This window comes from Globicephala melas, chromosome 7 (assembly GCF_963455315.2).
Source record: "Globicephala melas chromosome 7, mGloMel1.2, whole genome shotgun sequence".
Lineage (NCBI taxonomy): Eukaryota > Metazoa > Chordata > Mammalia > Artiodactyla > Delphinidae > Globicephala > Globicephala melas.
The window spans coordinates 109,485,830-109,509,305 of NC_083320.1; the positions used below are offsets into that span (position 1 = coordinate 109,485,830).

Below are 23,476 nucleotides of genomic sequence, written 5' to 3' on the forward strand. Positions count from 1 at the left end.
TTGAAATGTTCATTTATTTATTTGGCCAACTTTTATTAAAGATGCACCCTTTGCCAGGCCCGTACCAGCTGCTAGGGATACAAAGAAGAGTAAGATTTTCCCTCGTCCTCAAACACCTTACAATCTAGTGGGGGACGCCTCCACACAGATGATTTGGTACAGTGTGGGAAGCACCGCTGGCTATAGCAGCACTAGGACCTCACTCCACTAGGGATGGCCACGGACATTTTTGTGGAGTGGGAAGTTGTCCCAGCTGAGTGTAGGAGGGAAAACAGGAGTCAGTTGAACAGTGGCTGCAAATCAGAAGTAGTGACTCCAGGTTGTTAGTATGACTTGAGCAGAATATTGTGAGAGCAGAGTGGAGAGGGGAACCTCATTGGTCATTGAGGCCGTTAGGCTGGGTAATAGGTGTCCAGATCTCAGAGTTAAACTCCAATTAAAACCTCATTCTGATGCATGTATGGAGATGGATCTGGTGAAGGGTAAAGAAAGTGGCAGGGATACTAGTTGGTGAGCTGTTGCTGTGATCTCTGTGAGAAATGGTGGTGGACCTTAGTTAGCAGTAGGCTCTGAAGAATGAAATAAGTTCCAATGAAGTTGCTGAGGATAATAAGGGTTTTTAAGTCTGTCTTTTAAAGTTTTTTCCCCTCACAGCTGTGTGTATAAAGGAAAGGATAAAGAGTTTTCATTTCTTTTTCTTTATTTTTAGTTGCAAAAGTAAAAAAAAATTACGTTCATTATTAAAACTTTTAAAAAATAATATTAAAGTGTGTTGATTAAAAAATCTGTCTCTGCCCTCCGTAATCCTGCTCCTTAAAGGCAGCCACTGTTAAAAGCTTGCATCTTCTAGACGCTTAACTGTAACAGTACAGACACAGTTTTGTTATTGTCTTATGCCTTTTAAAAACAAGGACTATGCCATATGTATTTTGAAACATTTTTTCCCCTTAAACTTCATGGACATAAGTTCTTATGTCAAGGATTACTTATAACTATTCGGATTTTAAAAAAATTAACACATTTTTGCATTTGGGACTTACTGTGAATATGAACTGATTGAGTCATTTTAAGAATTTTAAGAATATGTAGTTTCTAACATAAGAAGGCATAAGGAAGTATATGGAAAAGGGAGAATTGCTAATATGGCCCATTTGCTCTTTTTAAGAGAATTAGCTATTGTTTTCATTTTCCTCTTCATTCTGAAATCTTTTGTAATAAATACTCCAAAATTTACATGTGAAAGTGTAGTTGGTTACCTGGTTTTTCTTTCTTCAGATATATAACAAAGTAAGGACTGGAGAAAAAGTTAAAGTTGAACATGTGGTCAGTGTCCTGGAGAAGAAGTACCCATATGTGGAAGTGAATAGCATTTTGGGGATTGACTCTGCTTATGATCAGAATCGGAAGGTAAACATTCTCTGGCACTTCTCATTTGACTGCAACACTATACTTTCCTTACGTATCCTTATTATTGGGGGTTACTGTTAATAAAGGTGGTGATGGTGAAATATTTAGGTACTTAGCATTTATTTTATTTTATTTTTTTTTCATTTTAACATCTTTATTGGAGTATAATTGCTTTACAATGGTATGTTAGTTTCAGCTTCACAACAAATTGAATCAGTTATATATATACATACGTTCCCATATCTCTTCCCACTTGCGTCTCCCTCCCTCCCACCCTCCCTATCCCACCCCTCCAGGCGGTCACAAAGCACGGAGCTGATCTCCCTCTGCTATGCGGCTGCTTCCCACTAGCTATCTACCTTACGTTTGGTAGTGTATATATGTCCATGCCTCTCTCTGGCTTTGTCACAGTTTACCCTTCCCCCTCCCCATAGCCTCAAGTCCATTCTCTAGTAAGTCTGCGTCTTTATTCCTGTTTCAGCCCTACGTTTTTCATGACATTTTTTTTTTCTTAAATTCCATATATATGTGTTAGCATACGGTATTTGTCTCTCTCTTTCTGACTTACTTCACTCTGTATGACAGACTCTGGGTCTATCCACCTTATTACAAATAGCTCAATTTCGTTTCTTTTTATGGCTGAGTAATATTCCATTGTATATATGTGCCACATCTTCTTTATCCATTCATCTGATGATGGGCACTTAGGTTGTTTCCATCTCCGGGCTATTGTAAATAGAGCTGCAATGAACATTTTGGTACATGACTCCTTTTGAATTATGGTTTTCTCAGGGTATATGCCCAGTAGTGGGATTGCTGGGTCATATGGTAGTTCTATTTGTAGTTTTTTAAGGAACCTCCATACTGTTCTCCACAGTGGCTGTATCAATTTACATTCCCACCAACAGTGTAAGAGGGTTCCCTTTTCTCCACACCCTCTCCAGCATTTATTGTTTCTAGATTTTTTGATGATGGCCATTCTGACTGGTGTGAGATGATATCTCATTGTAGTTTTGATTTGCAATTTCTCTAATGATTAGTGATGTTGAGCATTCTTTCATGTGTTTGTTGGCAGTCTGTATATCTTCTTTGGAGAAATGTCTATTTAGGTCTTCTGCCCATTTTTGGATTGGGTTGTTTGTTTTTTTGTTATTAAGCTGCATGAGCTGCTTATAAATTTTGGAGATTAATCCTTTGTCAGTTGCTTCATTTGCAAATATTTTCTCCCATTCTGAGTGTTGTCTTTTGGTCTTGTTTATGGTTTCCTTTGCTGCGCAAAAGCTTTTAAGTTTCATTAGGTCCCATTTGTTTATTTTTGTTTTTATTTCCATTTCTCTAGGAGGTGGGTCAAAAAGGACCTTGCTGTGATTTATGTCATAGAGTGTTCTGCCTATGTTTTCCTCTAAGAGTTTGATAGTTTCTGGCCTTACATTTAGGTCTTTAATCCATTTTGAGCTTATTTTGTGTATGGTGTTAGGGAGTGATCTAATCTCATACTTTTACATGCAGCTGTCCGGTTTTCCCAGCACCACTTATTGAAGAGGCTGTCCTTTCTCCACTGTACATTCCTGCCACCTTTATCAAAGATAAGGTGACCATATGTGCGTGGGTTTATCTCTGGGCTTTCTATCCTGTTCCATTGATCTATCTTTCTGTTTTTGTGCCAGTACCATACTGTCTTGATTACTGTAGCTTTGTAGTATAGTCTGAAGTCAGGAAGCCTGATTCCTCCAGCTCCATTTTTCGTTCTCAAGATTGCTTTGGCTATTCGGGGTCTTTTGTGTTTCCATACAAATTGTGAAATTTTTTGTTCTGGTTCTGTGAAAAATGCCAGTGGTAGTTTGATAGGGATTGCATTGAATCTGTAGATTGCTTTGGGTAGTAGAGTCATTTTCACAATGTTGATTCTTCCAATCCAAGAACAAGGTATAACTCTCCATCTATTTGTATCATCTTTAATTTCTTTCATCAGTGTCTTATAATTTTCTGCATACAGGTCTTTTGTCTCCTTAGGTAGGTTGATTCCTAGATATTTTATTCTTTTTGTTGCAATGGTAAATGGGAGTGTTTTCTTGATTTCACTTTCAGATTTTTCATCCTTAGTGTATAGGAATGCCAGAGATTTCTGTGCATTAATTTTGTATCCTGCCACTTTACCAAATTCATTGATTAGCTCTAGTAGTTTTCTGGTAGCATCTTTAGGATTCTCTATGTATAGTATCATGTCATCTGCAAAGAGTGACAGCTTTACTTCTTCTTTTCCGATTTGGATTCCTTTTATTTCCTTTTCTTCTCTGATTGCTGTGGCTAAAACTTCCCAAAACTATGTTGAATAACAGTGGTGAGAGCGGGCAACCTTGTCTTGTTCCTGATCTTAGTGGAAATGCTTTCAGTTTTTCACCATTGAGGATGATGTTGGCTGTGGGCTTGTCATATATGGCCTTTATTATGTTGAGGAAAGTTCCCTGTGTGCCTACTTTCTGCAGGGTTTTTATCATAAATGGGTGTTGAATTTTATCAAAAGCTTTCTCTGCATCTATTGAGATGATCATATGGTTTTTCTCCTTCAATTTGTTAATATGGTGTATCACGTTGATTGATTTGTGTATACTGAAGAATCCTTGCATTCCTGGAATAAGCCCCACTTGATCATGGTGTATGATCCGTTTAATGTGCTGTTGGATTCTGTTTGCTAGTATTTTGTTGAGGATTTTTGCATCTATGTTCATCAGTGATATTGGCCTGTAGTTTTCTTTCTTTGTGACATCCTTGTCTCGTTTTGGTATCAGGGTGATGGTGGCCTTGTAGAATGAGTTGGGGAGTGTTCCTCCCTCTGCTATATTTTGGAAGAGTTTGAGAAGGATAGGTGTTAGCTCTTCTCTAAATGTTTGATAGAATTCGCCTGTGAAGCCATCTGGTCCTGGGCTTTTGCTTGTTGGAAGATTTTTAATCACAGTTTCAATTTCAGTGCTTGTGATTGGTCTGTTCATATTTTCTATTTCTTCCTGATTCAGTCTTGGCAGGTTGTGCCTTTCTAAGAATTTGTCCATTTCTTCCAGGTTGTCCATTTTATTGGCATAGAGTTGCTTGTAGTAATCTCTCATGATCTTTTGTATTTCTGCAGTGTCAGTTGTTACCTCTCCTTTTTCATTTCTAATTCTATTGATTTGAGTCTTCTCTCTTTTTTTCTTGATGAGTCTGGCTAATGGTTTATCAATTTTGTTTATCCTTTCAAAGAACCAGCTTTTAGTTTTATTGATCTTTGCTATTGTTTCCTTCATTTCTTTTTCATTTATTTCTGATCTGATTTTTATGATTTCTTTCCTTCTGGTAGCTTTGGGTTTTTTTTTGTTCTTCTTTCTCTAATTGCTTGAGGTGCAAGGTTAGGTTGTTTATTCGAGATGTTTCCTGTTTCTTAAGGTAGGATTGTATTGCTATAAACTTCCCTCTTAGAACTGCTTTTGCTGCATCCCATAGATTTTGAGTCGTCGTGTCTCCATTGTCATTTGTTTCTAGGCATTTTTTTATTTCCTCTTTGATTTCTTCAATGATCACTTCCTTGTTAAGTAGTGTATTGTTTAGCCTCCATGTGTCTGTATTTTTTACAGATCTTTTCCTGTAATTGATATCTAGTCTCATGGCGTTGTGGTTGGAAAATATACTTGATACAATTTCAATTTTCTTAAATTTACCAAGGCTTGATTTGTGACCCAAGATATGATCTATCCTGGAGAATGTTCCATGAGCACTTGAGAAAAATGTGTATTCTGTTGTTTTTGGATTAAGTCCATCTTGTTTAATGTATCATTTAAAGCTTGTGTTTCCTTATTTATTTTCATTTTGGATGATCTGTCCATGGGTGAAAGTGGGGTGTTTAAGTCCCCTACTATGAATGTGTTACTGTCGATTTCCCCTTTTATGGCTGTTAGTATTTGCCTTATGTATTGAGGTGCTCCTATGTTGGGTGCATAAATATTTACAATCGTTATATTTTCTTCTTGGATCGATCCCTTGATCATTATGTAGTGTCCTTCTTTGTCTCTTCTAATAGTCTTTATTTTAAAGTCTATTTTGTCTGATACGAGAATTGCTACTCCAGCTTTCTTTTGGTTTCCATTTGCATGAAATACCTTTTTCCATCCCCTTACTTTCAGTCTGTATGTGTCTCTAGGTCTGAAGTGGGTCTCTTGTGGACAGCATATAAAAGGGTCTTGTTTTTGTATCCATTCAGCCAATCTGTGTCTGTTGGTGGGAGCATTTAGTCCATTTACATTTAAGGTAATTATCGATATGTATGTTCCCATTCCCATTTTCTTAATTGTTTTGGGTTCGTTATTGTCGCTCTTTTCCTTCTTTTGTGTTTCTTTCCTAGAGAAGTTCCTTTAGCAGTTGTTGTAGAGCTGGTTTGGTGGTGCTGAACTCTCTCAGCTTTTGCTTGTCTGTAAAGGTTTTAATTTCTCCACTAAATCTGAATGAGATCCTTGCTGGGTAGAGTAATCTTGGTTGCAGGTTTTTCTCCTTCAACACTTTCAATATGTCCTGCCAGTCCCTTCTGGCTTGCAGAGTTTCTGCTGAAAGATCAGCTGTTAACCTTATGGGGATTCCCTTGTGTGTTATTTGTTGTTTTTCCCTTGCTGCTTTTAATATGTTTTCTTTGTATTTAATTTTTGACAGTTTGATTAATATGTGTCTTGGCGTATTTCTCCTTGGATTTATCCTGTATGGGACTCTCTGTGCTTCCTGGACTTGATTAACTATTTCCTTTCCCATATTAGGGAAGTTTTCAACTATAATCTCTTCAAATATTTTCTCAGTCCCTTTCTTTTTCTCTTCTTCTTCTGGAACCCCTATAATTCGAATGTTGGTACGTTTAATGTTGTCCCAGAGGTCTCTGAGACTGTCCTCAGTTCTTTTCATTCTTTTTTCTTTATTCTGCTCTGCAGTAGTTATTTCCACTATTTTATCTTCCAGGTCACTTATCCGTTCTTCTGCCTCAGTTATTCTGCTATTGATCCCATCTAGAGTACTTTTAATTTCATTTATTGTGTTGTTCATCGTTGCTTGTTTCATCTTTAGTTCTTCTAGGTCCTTGTTAACTGATTCTTGCATTTTGTCCATTCTATTGTCCATTCTATCTCCAAGATTTCGGATCAACCTTACTATCATTATTCTGAATTCTTTTTCAGGTAGACTGCCTATTTCCTCTTCATTTGTTAGGTCTGGTGCATTTTTATCTTGCTCCTTTATCTGTTGTGTGTTTTTCTGTCTTCTCATTTTGCTTATCTTACTGTGTTTGGGGTCTCCTTTTTGTAGGCTGCAGGTTCGTAGTTCCCGCTGTTTTTGATGTCTGTCCCCAGTGGCTAAGGTTGGTTCAGTGGGTTGTGTAAGCTTCCTGGTGGAGGGTACTAGTGCCTGTGTTGTGGTGGATGAGGCTGGATCTTGTCTTTCTGGTGGGCAGGTCCACGTCTGGTGGTGTGTTTTGGGGTGTCTGTAGACTTATTATGATTTTGGGCAGCCTCTCTGCTAATGGGTGGGGTTGTGTTCCTGTCCTGCTACTTGTTTGGCATAGGATGTCCAGCACTGTAGCTTGCTGGTCGTTGAGTGAAGCTGGGTGCTGGCGTTGAGATGGAGATCTCTGGGAGATTTTCGCCGTTTGATATTATGTGCAGCTGGGAGGCCTCTTGTGGACCAGTGTCCTGAAGTTGGCTTTCCCACCTCAGAGGCACAGCACTAACTCCTGGCTGCAGCACCAAGAGCCTTTCATCCACACGGCTCCTTAATTTGGGATGATTCGTTGTCTGTTCATGTATTCCACAGATGCAGGTACATCACGTTGATTGTGGAGCTTTAATCCTCTGCTTCTGAGGCTGCTGGGAGAAATTTCCCTTTCTCTTCTTTGTTCTCACAGCTCCCAGGGGCTCAGCTTTGGATTTGGCCGCGTCTGTGCGTGTAGGTCGCTGGAGGGCATCTGTTCTTTGCTCAGGCAGGACGGGGTTAAAGGAGCCGCGGACTCGGAGGCTCTGGCTCACTCAGGCCGGAGGTAGGGAGGGTCACGGAGTGCGGGGCGGGCCTGCGGCGGCAGAGGCCGGCGTGACGTTGCCAGGCTGAGGCATGCCGTGCGTTCTCCCGGGGAGCCGTCCCTGGATCCCGGGAACCTGGCAGTGGCGGGCCGCACAGGCTCCCCAGAAGGGGGTGTGGATAGTGACTTGTGTTCGCACACAGGGTTCCCGGTGGTGGCAGCAACAGCCCTAGCGTCCCATGTCCGTCTCTGGGGTCCGCACTTCTAGCCGCGGCTCGCGCCCGTCTCTGGAGCTCCTCCAAGCAGTACTCTTAATCCCCTCTCCTCGCGCACCAGGAAACAAAGAGGGAAGAAAAAGTCTCTTGCCTCTTCGGCAGGTCCAAACTTTTCCCTGGACTCCCTCCCAGCCAGCCGCGGCGCACCAGCACCCTGCAGGCTGTGTCCATGCCGCCAACCCCAGTCCTCTTCCGGTGCTCCAACCGAAGCCGGAGCCTCAGCTCCCAGCCCCGCCCACCCCAGTGGGTGAGCAGACAAGCCTCTCTGCTGGTGAGTGCCGGTCGGCCCTGATCCTCTGCGCTGGAATCTCTCCGCTTTGCCCTCCGCACCCCTGTTGCTGTGCTCTCCTCCGTGGCTCCGAAGCTCCTCCACTCCGCCACCTGCAGTCTCCGCCCGCGAAGGGGCTTCCTAGTGTGTGGACACTTTTCCTCCTTCACAGCTCCCTCCCGCTGGTGCAGGACCTCTCCCTATTCTTTTGTCTCTGTTTAATTTTTTCTTTTGCCCTAACCAGGTATGTGGGGGGTTTCTTGCCTTTTGGGAAGTCTGAGGTCTTCTGCCAGCGTTCAGTAGGTGCTCTGTAGGAGTTGTTCCATGTGTAGATGTATTTCTGGTGTATCTGTGGGGAGGAAGGTGATCTCCGCGTCTTACTCTTCCGCCATCTTCCCGGAAGTCCTCCGGTACTTAGCATTTAAAAATTTAGAAACCCGGTCACTTTTCTGTCTCTGCAAATATAGTTTATATTTCAATTTTGTGAAGATATCGTTGATTTTAGCTGGCCTATGAACTATACAATTGAAAAATAATTTCTCTTTATAATGCACTGGTAGTACCTGAGTGATATATGTTCTGGATAAAATCTGTTGGAAGTATATGATGTATGCTTGTAAGGTATGATGTGTGTGCCTAATGTGTGTCATGTATTTAATTGTTTAGGCCAAAGATGGAAATGCAATAGGAAATGTAATAAATAGAATGGCAAAGTCTCATAATAAGGATATAGGGAAATATTTTAAAGTCTTTATTTAAAGATAATAGTGAGACATTAAATATAGTGAAGGACCTTTATTGTAAGCAGGAACAAGGTGGTCAGTTTATTGAAAACAAATGTTAAGGCAAGGCATCAAAATACATTTCTGAAACAATTTAAAACAATAAAAAAGTGTATTTATTTACCAGCTTTTTTTCATGTTTTTGAATGAAGGACAAGGCCTTTGGTTCATCTGTTTGAGATCTGAGCTATCATTTCATTAGAAACCATACTGATAATGCATTGTTTATACATTCTCTTTTATCTGAGTACAGAATCCTAGATTTTATTATCTCCCTCTCAAGTCTTACCCACACCCAATTCAACACCAGTTGTTTTTTAGCGTTTCACTTTTTTTTTTCTAGTCATTCAGTTTGTTTTTGTTTCCTTCCTTCCTTGCACTTATTTTAACTTAATATAATTTTATTATGGTAACATTGATTTGTAACATTATATAAGTTTCACGTGTACAACATTGTATTTACTTCTGTATCCCCTACAGCTTGCCCACCACCAAAAATTTAGTTTCCATTCATCACTGTACAGTTGATCCTGTTTACTCATTTCCCCGCCCCCAGTGTACACTGCTTTGTTACATGTTTGTTTTTGTTTGGTTTGGTTTGTTCATTTATTTTGTTTTGTTTGTTTATTTTTTATATTCCACGTGTAAGTGAAATCCTGTGGTATTTGTCCTTCTCCGTCTGACTTATTTCACTAGCATAATACCCTCAAGGTCCATCCCTGTTGTCACAGATGGCAAGATTTCATCTTCTTTTTATGACTGAGAAGTGTTCTATTGTGTGTATGTGTGTTTGTGTGTGTGTATGTATATCTCACATCTTCTTTATCCATTCATCTGTTGATGGACACTTGGGTTGTTTCTGTATCTTGGCTATTGTAAACAATGCCATGATGAACATAGGAGTGCATATAATTTTTTGGATTAGTGTTTTCATGTTCTTTGGATAAATAACCAGAAGTGGAATTACTGGATCATATTCTATTCTTAATTTTTTTTGAGGAATCTCCATACTGTTTTCCATAGTGGCTGTACCAATTTACATTCCAACACTGCAAAGGGATTCTCTTTTCTCCACATACTTACCAACATTTGTTATTGCCTGTGTTTTTGATAATAGTCATTTTGGCAAGTGTGAGGTGATATCTCATGTGGTTTTGATTTGCATTTCCAAGATGAGTAGTGATGTTGAACACCTTTCATGTGCCTGTTGGCCAGCTGTATGTCTTCTTTGGAAAAATGTCTATTCAGGTCCTCTGTCCATTTTTTAATCAGGTTGTTTTTTTTGTTGTTGTTCTTGAGCTGTATGAGATCTTTATATATTTTGCACATTAACCTCTTATTGGATATGTTATTTGCAGATATATTCTCTCATTGGGTAGGTTGTCTTTTCATTTTATTGATGGTTTTCTTTGCTGTGCAGAAGCTTTTTTCATTTGATATAATTACATTTGTTTATTTGTGCTTTTGTTTTCCTTGCCTGAGGAGACATATCTAGAAAGATATTGCTAAGATGGATGTCAGAGAGGATACTGCCTTTTTTTTCCTTAGACTTCTATGGTTTCAGGTCTTACATTAAAGTTTTTAATTCATTTTGAGTTAATTTTTGTGTATGGTGTGAGGTAGTGGTCTAGTTTCATTTTTTTTTTTTTGCATGTGGCTGTCCGGTTTTCCCAACTCCATTTATTGAAGAGATATCATTTCTCCATTGTATGTTCTTTGCTCCTTTGTCATAAATTGTCCATATATGTTTGGTTTTATTTCTAGGCTCTCATTCTGTTCCATTGATCTATGTATCTGTTTTCCTGCCAATACCATGCTGTTTGTATTAGTATGGCTTTGTAATATAGTTTGAAGTCAGGAAATGTGATGCCTCCAGCTTTGTTCTTTTTCTCAGGATTGTTTTGGTTATTCAGGATCTTTTCTGTTTCTGTATAAATTTCAGAATTTTTGTTCTATTTCTGTGAAAAATGTCCTTGGGATTTTGATAGGGATTACATTGAATCTGTAATGTAAATTGTCTTAGGTAATATGGACATTTTATTTATTTATTTTTGGCTGCACCATGCAGGATGTGGGATCCCTGACCAGGGATTGAATCCGCATCCCTTGCAGTGGGAGTGTGGAGTCTTAGCCACTGGACCGCCAGGGAAATACCTTTTTTGTTGTTGTGTGTGTGTGTGTGGTTTTTTTTTTTAATTGGCTTTATTTATTTTTTTCTTGGCCGTGAGGCATGGCTTGCAGGATCTTTGTTCCCAACCAGTGATTGAACCAGGGCCCACAGCAGTGAAAGTGCAGAGTGCTAACCAGTGGACTGCCAGGGAAGTCCCTTAATATGGACATTTTAACAATGTTAAATTTTCCAATCCATGAGCATGAAATGTCTTTCCATTTATTTGTGTCTTCTTTGGTTTCTTTCAATTGTCTTACGGGTTTCAGGGTACGGCTTTCACCTCCCTGGTTAAATTTATTGTGATTATAAATGGGATTGTTTTCTTAATTTCTCTTTCTGCCTAGCGTATAGAAATGCAACAGATTTTTGTATGTTGATTTTATATCTTGCAACTTTATTGTATTTGTTTATTACTTCCAATAATTTTTTGGTGGAGTTTTAGGGTTTTCTGCACATAAAATCATGTCATCTGCAAATAGTAACAGTTTTACTTCTTCTTTCCAATTTGGGCATGTTTTATTTCTTTTTCTTACCTCATTGCTCTGGCTAGGACTTTCAATATTGTGTTGAAAATGAGTGGCGAGAGTGGGCATCCTTGTCTTGTTCCTGATCTTAGAGTGATAGCTTTCAGTTTTTCACTGTTGAGTATGATGTTAGCTGTGGATTTGTTGTATGTTGACTTTATTACGTTGAGGTATGTCCCTTCTATACCCACTTCACTGAGAGTTTATATCATAAATGGGTGTTGAATCTTCTCAAATGGTTTTTCTGCATCTATTGAGATGATCATGTGGTTTATATCATTCATTTTGTTAATGTGTTGTAGCACATTGATTGATGTGGGGATGTTGAATCATCCTTTCATCCCTAGAATACATTTCACTTGATCGTGATGTGTGATCCTTTTTTTTTTTTTGAAGATCATCTTTTAAAAAAATTTTATTTATTCATTTTTGGCTGCGTTGGGTCGTCGTTGCTGTGTGCGGGCTTTCTCTAGTTGTGGCGAGCAGGGGCTACTCTTCATTGCAGTGCGTGGGCTTCTCATTGCGGTGGCTTCTCTTGTTGTGGAGCACGGGCTCCAGGCGCGCAGGCTTCAGTAGTTGTGGCATGCAGGCTTAGTAGTTGTGGTTCATGGGCTCTAGAGCGTGGGCTCAATAGTTGTGGTGAACAGGGTTAGTTGCTCCGCAGCATGTGGGATCTTCCCGAACCAGGGCTCCAACTCGTGTCCCCTACAATGGCAGGTGAATTCTTTCTTTTTTTTTTTTTTTTTTGATGTGGACCATTTTTAAAGCCTTTATTGAATTTGTTACAGTATTGCTTCTGTTTTGGTTTTTTGGCTGCGAGGCATGTGGAATCTTAGCTCCCTTACCAGGGATCGAACCCATACCCCCTGTATTGGAAGGCGAAGTCTTAACCACTGGACCGCCAGGGAAGTCCTGGCAGGCGAATTCTTAACCACTGTGCCACCAGGGAAGTCCCTGTATGATCCTTCTGATGTATTGTTGAATTCAGTTTGCTAATATTTTGTTGGGGATTTTTGCATCTGTGTTCATCAGAGATATTGGCCTGTAATTTTCTTTTTTGTGTGTTGTCTTTGTTTGGTTTTGTTATTAGGGTAACTCTGGCCACATAAAATATGTTCTGTTTGCTTCAGTTTTTTGGAAGAGTTTGAGAAGGACTGGTGTTACTTCCTCTTTAAATGTTTTGTAGCACTCACTAAGGAAACCATGTGGTCCTAGGCTTTTCTTCGTTGGGAGGATATTCATTACTGATTCAGACTCCTTACTTATTATTGGTCTGTCCAGATTTTCTATTTCTTCATGATTCAGTCTTGGTAGGTTTTATGTTTCTAGGAATTTATCCATTTCTTCTAGGTTATCCTGGAAGATATGTATTATGTATATATAATATACATCTTTTAAAAAAATTTATTAGAGTTTTTTTAAAAATAAATTTATTTATTTATTTATTTTTGGCTGCATTGGGTCTTTGTTGCTGCCCACGGGCTTTCTCTAGTTGCGGTGAGCAGGGGCTATTCTTCTTCGCAGCGTGCGGGCTTCTCATTGTGGTGGCTTCTCTTGTTGCAGAGCAAAGGCTCTACGCATGCGGGCTTCAGTAGTTGTGGCACACGGGCTCAGTAGTTGTGGCTCACGGGCTCTAGAGTGCAGGCTCAGTAGTTGTGCACACGGGCTTAGTTGCTCCGTGGCATGTGGGGTCCTCCTCGACCAGGGCTTGAACCCATGTCCCCTGCATCGACAGGCGGATTCTTAACCACTGCGCCACCAGGCAAGTCCCCGTAATATACATCTTAATCCTCTATCTGTATCTTGTCCCTCCCAGCTTCACTCTCCCCACTGGTAACCACTAATTTGTTCTCTATATCTGTGAGTCTGTTTTTTTGTTGTTGTTGTTATATTCACTAGTTTGCTCTATTTTATAGACTCCACATGTAAGTGAGATCATAAAGGATTTGTCTTTCTCTGTCTGACTTATTTCACTTGGCATAATGCCCTCCAAGTCCATCCATGTTGTTGCAAATGGCAAAATTTCATTCTTTTTTATGGCTGAGTAGGAGTCCGTTGTGTATGTAAACTGCATCTTCTTTATCCATTCATCTCTTGATGGACACTTAGGTTGCTTCCATATCTTTGTTTTTTATTTTTTTTAACATCTTTATTGGAGTATAATTGCTTTGCAGTGTTGTGTTAATTTCTGCTATACATATACATATATCCCCATATCCCCTCCCTCTTGCGCCTCCCTCGCACCATCCCTGTCCCACCCCTCTAGGTGGTCACAAAGCACCGAGCTGATCTCCCGGTGCTATGCAGCTGCTTCCCACTAGCTATCTGTTTTACATTTGGTAGTGTATATATGTCAGTGTTACTCTTTCACTTCGTCCCAGCTTACCCTTCCCCCTCCCCGTGTCCTCAAGTCCATTCTCTACCTCTGTGTCTTTATTCCTGTCCTAGATTCCATATATATGTGTTAGCATACGGTATTTGTTTTTCTCTTTCTGACGTACTTCACTCTGTATGACAGACTGGGTCCATCCACCTCACTACAAATAATTCAATTTCATTTCTTTTTATGACTGACTGATATTCCATTGTATATATGTGCCACATCTTCTTTATCCATTCATCTGTTGATGGACACTTAGGTTGCTTCCATGTCCTGGCTGTTGTAAATAGTGCTGCAGTGAACATTGTGGTACATGTCTCTTTTTGAATTATGGTTTTCTGCTTCCATACCTTTAATTCCCCTATTAACACTGTATAGTTGTCTTTTTCTCCCTAGAGATCTGTTAGTATTCGTTTCATATATTTAGGTGTTCTGATGTTGGGTACATATATATTTAGAATTGTTAAATCTTCTCAATGAATTGACCCCATTGTCATTATATAATGACCTTTTTATCTCTTGTTACAGTTTTTGGCTTAAACTCTGTTTTGTCTGATAGAAATATAGCTACCCCTGCTCTCTTCTGGTTTCCACTTACGTAAGTGTATCTTTTTCTATCCCTTCACTTTGAGTCTGTGTCCTTAAAGCCGCAAGGAATTGTAGGCTCATATAGTTGGGTCTTATTTTTTAATCCATCCAGCCGTTCTATGCCTTTTGATTGGAGAATTTAATACAGGAACATTTAGAGTAGTTATTGATAGATAAGGGACATAGTAATGCCATTTTATTAGTTATCTGAGGCTGATTTATATTTCCCTTATTCCTTTTTTCCTCTCTTGCTGCCTCCCTTTGTGAACTGGTGATTTTCCATAATGGTATGCTTTGGTTCCCTTCTCTTCATCTTTTGTGAATCTACTGTAGATTTTTGTTTTGTGGTTACTATGAGTCTTACGTAAAATATTTTATAGATAAAACAATCTCTTTTATGTTGATGACTTAACTTTGATCAAATATAAAAACTACCCTTTTATTATTCCCACCCCTTTTTTGTTTTGGACATCACAGCTTAACTCTTTATATTGTGTATTCAATAACAAATTATATCTATAGTTACTTTTAGTACTCTTGTCTTTTTTTTTTGCTTTTCATCAGCATATTCTTTATATTGAAAAACAGCAAGATGGAGTTTTCTGCATGAACAGCATCATCATTAGAGGGGAATTCAGGCAACTGTCATCCATCCCGCATTCCCTTTGAGCATGGAGGGCATTGCTACAAAATTCATAGTTGAGGGCCCTCTCTTGCTTCATTGAATACTCTTGTCTTTTAACCTTTATAGAGTTAAGTGGTTAATACACCATCACATTTACAGTGTTAGGGTATTCTGAATTTGACTATATACTTACCTTTACTAGTGTGTTGTATGTTTTCATGCTACTAATTAACGTCCTTTCATTTCAGCTTGAAGGACTCCTTTCAGCATTTCTCGTAAGGCAGGTTTGGTGATGATGAACTCTCTTAGCTTTTGTTTGTCTGGGAATGTCTTTATTTCTCCTCCATTTCTAGACGATAACTTTGCCAAGTAGAGTATTCTTGGTTGGCAGTTTTTTCTTTTAGCAGTTAGAATGTATGATCCCACTCACTCCTTGCCTGCAGCTTTTTTACTGAGACGTCCACTGTTAGCCTTCCCTGGTAAGTTACAAGCTTCTTCTTCTCTTGCTGCTCTTAAGAGTGTCTGTTTTTGACTTTTGATAGTTTTATTATAATGTGTCTTGGAGAGGTTCTCTTTAAATTTATTTTCTTTGGTGACCTATGGTCTTCAGGAACTTGGATATCCAAATCTCTCTCCAGATTTGGGAAGTTCTTATCCATTATTTCTTTAAATAAGCTTTCTGCCCCCTTCTCTGTCTCATCTTCTCTGGAACTCCAGTAATTTGAAAATTATCCATATACCATTTCTTTAATTCTTCGGTTGCTGTTGTTGTTATTGTTGTCCCCTGACTGGATAATTGCAAAGTTCCTGTCTTCTAACTTGTAGGTTATTTTCTTTTGCTTGATTTCACTCTGATGTTAATGCTATACCATTTTAAAAATTTCATTCGTTATATTCTTCAGCTCCAGAATTTCTGTTTGGTTCTTTTTTATGCTCTCTCTCCTTGTTAAAATTCTGATTTCTTGTTAAAAAAAAAAAAAAATTCTGATTTTGTTTGTGTATTGTTTTCTTGATTTTGTTGAATTGTCCTTCTGTGTCTTCTTGTAGCTCACCGAGTCTCCCCAAAACAGCTATTTTGAATTCTTCATTGGGTAAATTGCAGATCTCCATGTCTTCGGGATTGGTTACTGGAAGATTATTGCGATCCTTAGGTGATGTTATGCTTTCTTGATTTTTCAAGTTCCTTGCAATTTTAAGTTGCTACCAGAAGTGACTGGTAGCAGTCACTTCTACCAGTCTTTACTCTCTGCTTTGGGAGAGAAATACCTTCCATTTCAGGAAGGTTGGAATTCTGAGGCTTTCTCAGAATGTCTGTGGGTACACCTGCTCCGTGCTGTTGTTCCCTCTTGTGCAGAATTCTGAACTTGTTTATTTAGCTCCTCTTGATTCTACATTGCCCGCAGGCTGGGTGCGGACAGGCCACCTCCTTTTTGTTTCCCCCAAGTGGCACTAAAGCTCAAGTTGTTTGTCTCTTTCTGGCCTACTGATGTGGATTGGCTTTCTGTACGTCCTCACTATCCATCTGGCAAAGCTCACTCTTGCTGCCCTTGTCAGGATTGTGCACTGGCAGCCAGCCACAGGGTGTGGGTGTATGGTGGTAAGGTGTGTGCAGAGCACTGCGGGGTGCCCATGAGTCATCTGGGGGCATCTGTGGATGAGGTGTCCTGGGTGTCTCATAGGTGGGCTTGTTGATGCCGTAAGTAGGATCTGCCTTCCTTAAATGCCCTATGAGTGCACTGTCTGCTGCTCTCCCAGCCTCTTCACCCATGGTGATGCCACTCACAAGTCAGTATTCTGGATGGAGCGGGAGAGAAATGAGCCTCTTGGGCAGCATCCCACATAGCTGGGGAGGTTGAGTGCTCAGCCATTCCTCTTATGTCCCTTGTAGGAGAAATCATAGGCTCAGAAGATCTCTTGTGGCCCTAAGCTGTACTGCCTCGGGAGAGGGGTGATGTGAGTAAAGTCAGACTGTTCTCTTACCCTCTCCAGTGTGTCCAAATTCATATTTTTTTGCTCCAGTGGTGTCCTGGAACTTCTCGCTGGAAACCTGGACTTCACAGAGGCTGTCTTGTCTATGGGTGATTGATTAAGATAGTTTTTCCCAGGGGTTCCCTGGAGCCAGCTCACGCATCAGTGCAGAGCCCGCAGCCAGGGTCAAAGTCCGTCTGCATGTTACCTGCTGCAACACTTCTCCCGGGCCACTTGGCATATGGTGCTGAATTCCAAAGCTCCCACAAAGACCCTTTTGTCAGTGGATAGATGCCAAGTTGTTGTTTTTCTGTGGGGGAGACACTAATGAGGGAAGTCTTATTCAGCCATGATACTGACATCACTCCTGCCTCAGTGTTAAATCTCCTTATTTTAAGGATTGGAGTTGAAGCTGGTCATGAGAGCTACTCAGTTTAGACTGAACATGTTTCCATTATTGTACTGCAACCTTCTGTTCAGTCACTTACCCTTTTTTTAAAAAAATAAAATAATATTGATATGGGCACGTAGTGATTTTTCACATTTTCACAAACAGCCTGAGTAGTACTCTGTAGAAAAAGAAAAGGTGAAATAAAAGGAAAGAAGGGCCACTTCGGGAATCTTTGAGAAAATTAATGGAATTTTCTTATATTTCACTTTTGGAAAATGTTTAACTCTGGTTTTCTATCATCCTATTGAAGAAAAAGTACATGTTGCCTTTTTTATTGTGGATGATTGCTATATCAAAAGGATTTGCTTGAAAAACATTGACTACAGTGGACGAATTGGGGAAAAGGGTATTTTTACACGTTGTCTTTTATGCATTAAAATCTTGATTTTGCTGAAGAATCAGGTGGGAGTATCACAGACCTAACTCCTCAATAGTTTCCCAGATTTGGCCATTTTCCTCATCTCTACTGGTTAGAGGCCCTTCCCATATAAACAGATCGTAATTACCTAGCTATTTAAGTAGGCATATACTCTCAAGAGAAGGATGTTGGGAGATTCTCAGAGGTCTTAAGAATCTAATGATCAGTAAGATTTTTTAAGTTGCAGGAGCTGTACCCCTCATATGAAAAAGCCCAAGAAAAATAGATTTTTTTGAAAAGGAGGAATGACTGCATTTTTTAAAAAAATGAATTTATTTTTGGCTGCGTTGGGTCTTCATTGCTGCGCGCAGGCTTTCTCTAGTTGCAGTGAGAGGGGGCTACTCTTCGTTGCCGTGCGCAGGCTTCTCATTGCGGTGGCTTCTCTTGTTGCGGAGCACGGGCTCTAGGCACATGGGCTTCAGTAGTTGTGGCTCGCGGGTTCTAGAGTGCAGACTCAGTAGTTGTGGCGCACGGGCTTAGTTGCTCCGCGACATGTGGGATCTTCCCGGACCAGGGATCGAACCCGTGTCCCCTGCATTGGCAGGCAGATTCTTATCCACTGCACCACCAGGGAAGCCCGAGTGCAGTTTTTTTTTTAAAGGAGGAATGAGTGCAGTTAGCAAATGTTATTACACTTAGGAATATCTGTACCTTTGTGTATATCTGAAGCTGTGTTATCTTCTATGCCTGGTATTTGAAAGAAGTAATCATTTCTAAAACTACGTAGTACAATTAAGGTAGATCTTTTGAACTGAAGAGAATAGAGTCTGATAGGTGCATATTTATATGTTTCAAAGTCAAAGTAAGAAAAGTTCTAACTTATTCATGCAAACATTTTACATTTGGCGTATTAACTCTGAGTCTTTATTAATCTCAGTTATCATTTATGAATGGCTCATTCGTGACTTTGTAGTCAGTGTTTCAAAATTATGTGTAATTAACATTTTTAGTGATCAGTTGGTAGAAATTCTCACGTGTAATTTTTAAGCGTGACTCTGATAATTGGCCTGCATTCTGTTAATTTTTAGTCTGATAATCTATTTGCAAGTTGCAAAAATGGAAAGTTTATAGTCAAAACATCTCCCTCCCACTCTTGCCTTTTACTCAGTTGCCACGTTCAGAGAAAACCAGTGTTACTTCTTATAGTCACTGAGAGTTATAATGTGGATTTTGTTTTGTTTTCCTGGGAGATTGATTTTCAAAGCTCAAAATATATTTAAATTGAGTTTTTATGAACTTCTTTGAGATAGGTGAGATGTCAAAGAACAGAATTAATGTAACAGTTTTGGGAGTGTACATTTTAAAAGTTTTAACCATGATATACAGAGATGGCAGAAATCAACCTGGAAGGCCTTTCTCATTGTGCCATGTTAGTCCATCAGATAAGTCTGTACTATCAGTTATCACTGTTGCTAGATCTGAAACTAAGCTGATGACTGGTATTAGTTACCGAATTGAGGTACTTTTCTATTTGTGCTATCTAAAATGGTTATATATTTTAAAATTCTGCTATTTTCAGAAGATAGCAGTTATAAGATGTTTAACAAGAATGCTTTAAGGAGCTTTTTTTATATCTTGGGTAATAATATAGTTTTTACTCTAAAATCTTAGTCTTGGGTCTGTGGTTGATATCTGGGGGAATGTACCTATGTCGATTGTTGGAAAAGTCTCAGATATGTTTGCTCGCCTGGTACATCCCTGCCAAGGAACCTCTTTTGTCCTGGAGAAGGCAAAAGATTGAGCTTAGTACATTATAGAACAATTTTTGAGCACTGTTTTCCCACCAACCTTGTTTTGTTTTCTGTAGGTGTAACTTCTTGTTTAGTGATACGGACCCTTTTAAATTTAGAATTGGGTGTAAATATTTCATCTCAAGTTATCTGCCCAGGAGCACTAATAATTTATGACAGTCTGTAGTTGTGCTGCCCATTATAGTAGCCTCTGACCACATGAGCTTTTAAAGTGGAAATTAATTAATTTCATGTGCTCAGTAGCTACATGTGGTTAGTGGTTACTGCATTGGACAGTGAAGATAGAATATCTCCATCATTGCTCAAAAGTCTCTTGTATAATTTGGGCTGTAGTATATGTAATTCAGGTCTGGTAGCCTGGGCTGCTTAAAATTACCCTCATCGCCATCTTCAACCACTTCCTGATTTATAAGGGTTTGTGGTTTTATTAAAACTCAGTAAATTTTTTTTTTTTTTGGCGGTATGCGGGCCTCTCACTGTTGTGGCCTCTCCTGTTGCGGAGCACAGGCTCCGGATGCGCAGGCTCAGCGGCCATGGCTCATGGGCCCAGCCGCTCCGCGGCATGTGGGATCTTCCTGGACTGGGGCACGAACCCGTGTTCCCTGCATCGGCAGGCAGACTCTCGACCACTGCGCCACCAGGGAAGCCCCAGTTCTTTATATATTTTTAAAAGAATTTTTCTTTAGTTATTTCTTGGTTTCCATATTTCTGTTGTTGTTTCTTTTCTCGTTAGAACATGCATGTGTGAAAAATATGCTTTGTTCCATTTGTCTCAGGAAGGACAAAAATATGCTGTTTGTGGTCCCATGTGTTTCAGGAAGCAAGAGGCTACTATGAGCAGACTGGAGTTGGTCCACTGCCTGTTGTCCTGTTCAATGGAATGCCCTTTGAAAAGGAGCAGCTGGACCCTGATGAGTTGGAAACCATCACAATGCACAAAATCCTGGAGACTACAACCTTCTTTCAAAGAGCAGTGTACTTGGTAAGTACTGTTTCAAGGCTGATTTTGAAAGAGAATGGTTTGCTTAACATTTTTGTAGTCCTGTAGTAGGCAATAAAGTTTTCTATATACCACTCATAATTGATTTGCAGACTCCCAGCAGGTTCTGCTGTAGTGAAAATATCCCTGAGACTTTCTGTGCGTTTTTTGGGGTTTTTTTGCGGTACATGGGCCTCTCACTGCTGTGGCCTCTCCCGCTGCGGAGCACAGGCTCTGGACGCGCAGGCTCAGCGGCCATGGTTCACGGGCCCAGCCGCTCTGCAGCACGTGGGATCTTCCCGGACCGGGGCACGAACCCGTGTCCCCTGCATCGGCAGGCGGACTCTCAACCACGGCGCCACCAGGGAAGCCCTCTGTACGTTGTTTTTGAAATAACGAATTTTATTGGCTTCAAGCTTAAATTTTATTTTAAAAATTCTTAAGAATTTAGCCATTCTAAGAGATATTTGTTCTACTTGTAAGGAATTTTGACTCAGAAAAATTCACATATTTTATATACATATAGTTATTGTTGAGATATAACTTACATGCCGTAAAACTCGGCCTTTTTTTTTTTTTAACATCTTTATTGAGGTATAATTGCTTTACAATGGTGTGTTAGTTTCTGCTTTATAACAAACTGAATCAGTCATACACGTACACATGTTCCCATATCTCTTCCCTCTAGCGTCTCCCTCCCTCCCACCCTCCCTATCCCACCCCTCCAGGCAGTCACAAAGCACCGAACCGATATCCCTGTGCCATGTGGCTGCTTCCCACCAGCTGTCTACCTTACGTTTGTTAGTGTGTATATGTCCATGACTCTCTCTCGCCCTGTCACAGCTCACCCTTTCCCATCCCCATATCCTCAAGTCCATTCTCCAGTAGGTCTGTGTCTTTATTCCTGTCTTACCCCTAGGTTCTTCATGACATTTTTTTTTTCTTCTTTAATTCCATATGTATGTGTTAGCATACGGTATTTGTCTCTCTCTTTCTGACTTACTTCACTCTGTATGACAGACTCTGGGTCTATCCACCTCATTACAAATAGCTCAATTTCGTTTCTTTTTATGGCTGAGTAATATTCCATTGTATATATGTGCCACATCTTCTTTATCCATTCATCCGATGATGGGCACTTAGGTTGTTTCCATCTCCGGGCTATTGTAAATAGAGCTGCAATGAACATTTTGGTACATGACTCTTTTTGAATTTTGGTTTTCTCAGGGTATATGCCCAGTAGTGGGATTGCAGGGTCATATGGTAGTTCTATTTGTAGTTTTTTAAGGAACCTCCATACTGTTCTCCATAGTGGCTGAACCAATTCACATTCCCACCAGCAGTGCAAGAGTGTTCTCTTTTCTCCACACCCTCTCCAGCATTTGTTGTTTCTAGATTTTTTGATGATGGCCATTCTGACTGGTGTGAGATGATATCTCATTGTAGTTTTGATTTGCATTTCTCTAATGATTAATGATGTTGAGCATTCTTTCATGTGTTTGTTGGCAGTCTGTATATCTTCTTTGCAGAAATGTCTATTTAGGTCTTCTGCCCATTTTTGGATTGGGTTGTTTGTTTTTTTGTTATTGAGCTGCATGAGCTTCTTGTAAATTTTGGAGATTAATCCTTTGTCAGTTGCTTCATTTGCAAATATTTTCTCCCATTCTGAGTGTTGTCTTTTGTTCTTGTTTATGGTTTCCTTTGCTGTGCAAAAGCTTTTAAGTTTCATTAGGTCTCATTTGTTTATTTTTGTTTTTATTTCCATTACTCTAGGAGGTGGGTCAGAAAGGATCTTGCTGTGATTTATGTCATAGAGTGTTCTGCCTATGTTTTCCTCTAAGAGTTTGATAGTTTCTGGCCTTATATTTAGGTATTTAATCCATTTTGAGCTTATTTTTGTGTATGGTGTTAGGGAGTGAACTAATCTCATACTTTTACATGTACCTGTCCATTTTTCCCAGCACCACTTATTGAAGAGGCTGTCCTTTCTCCACTGTACATTCCTGCCACCTTCATCAGAGATAAGGTGTCCATATGTGCGTGCGTTTATCTCTGGGCTTTCTATCCTGTTCCATTGATCTATCTTTCTGTTTTTGTGCCAGTACCATACTGTCTTGATTACTGTAGCTTTGTAGTATAGTCTGAAGTCAGGGAGCCTGATTCCTCCAGCTCCGTTTTTTGTTCTCAAGATTGCTTTGACTGTTCAGGGTCTTTTGTGTTTCCATACAAATTGTGAAATTTTTTGTTCTAGTTCTGTGAAAAATGCCAGTGGTAGTTTCATAGGGATTGCATTGAATCTATAGATTGCTTTGGGTAGTAGAGTCATTTTCACAATGTTGATTATTCCAATCCATGAACGTGGTATATCTCTCCATCTATTTGTATCATCTTTAATTTCTTTCATCAGTGTCTTATAATTTTCTGCATACAGGTCTTTTGTCTCCTTAGGTAGGATTATTCCTAGATATTTTATTCTTTTTGTTGCAATGGTAAATGGGAGTGTTTTCTTGATTTCACTTTCAGATTTTTCATCCTTAGTGTATAGGAATGCCAGAGATTTCTGTGCATTAATTTTGTATCCTGCTACTTTACCAAATTCATTGATTAGCTCTAGTAGTTTTCTGGTAGCATCTTTAGGATTCTCTATGTATGGTATCATGTCATCTGCAAAGAGTGACAGCTTTACTTCTTCTTTTCCGATTTGGATTCCTTTTATTTCCTTTTCTTCTCTGATTGCTGTGGCTAAAACTTCCCAAAACTATGTTGAATAACAGTGGTGAGAGTGGGCAACCTTGTCTTGTTCCTGATCTTAGTGGAAATGCTTTCAGTTTTTCACCATTGAGGATGATGTTGGCTGTGGGTTTGTCATAT

At 39.7% G+C, this 23,476-nt stretch overlaps 1 protein-coding gene across 2 annotated transcripts in view; it reads left to right on the forward strand.

Moving 5' to 3' along the window:
* The window catches only part of UGGT1 (UDP-glucose glycoprotein glucosyltransferase 1), a 123,208-nt gene that overhangs the window by 39,409 nt on the left and 60,323 nt on the right, over positions 1-23,476 (forward strand). For both annotated transcript variants that reach the window (XR_009564653.1, XM_030840415.2), the window contains exons 17-18: positions 1,276-1,407; positions 20,444-20,608. Coding sequence is in view for 1 of the 2 variants with exons in the window: in XM_030840415.2 (XP_030696275.1) it covers positions 1,276-1,407; positions 20,444-20,608 (297 nt within the window). In the remaining variant the exon portion in view is untranslated. The remainder of the gene's footprint in view (positions 1-1,275; positions 1,408-20,443; positions 20,609-23,476) is intronic.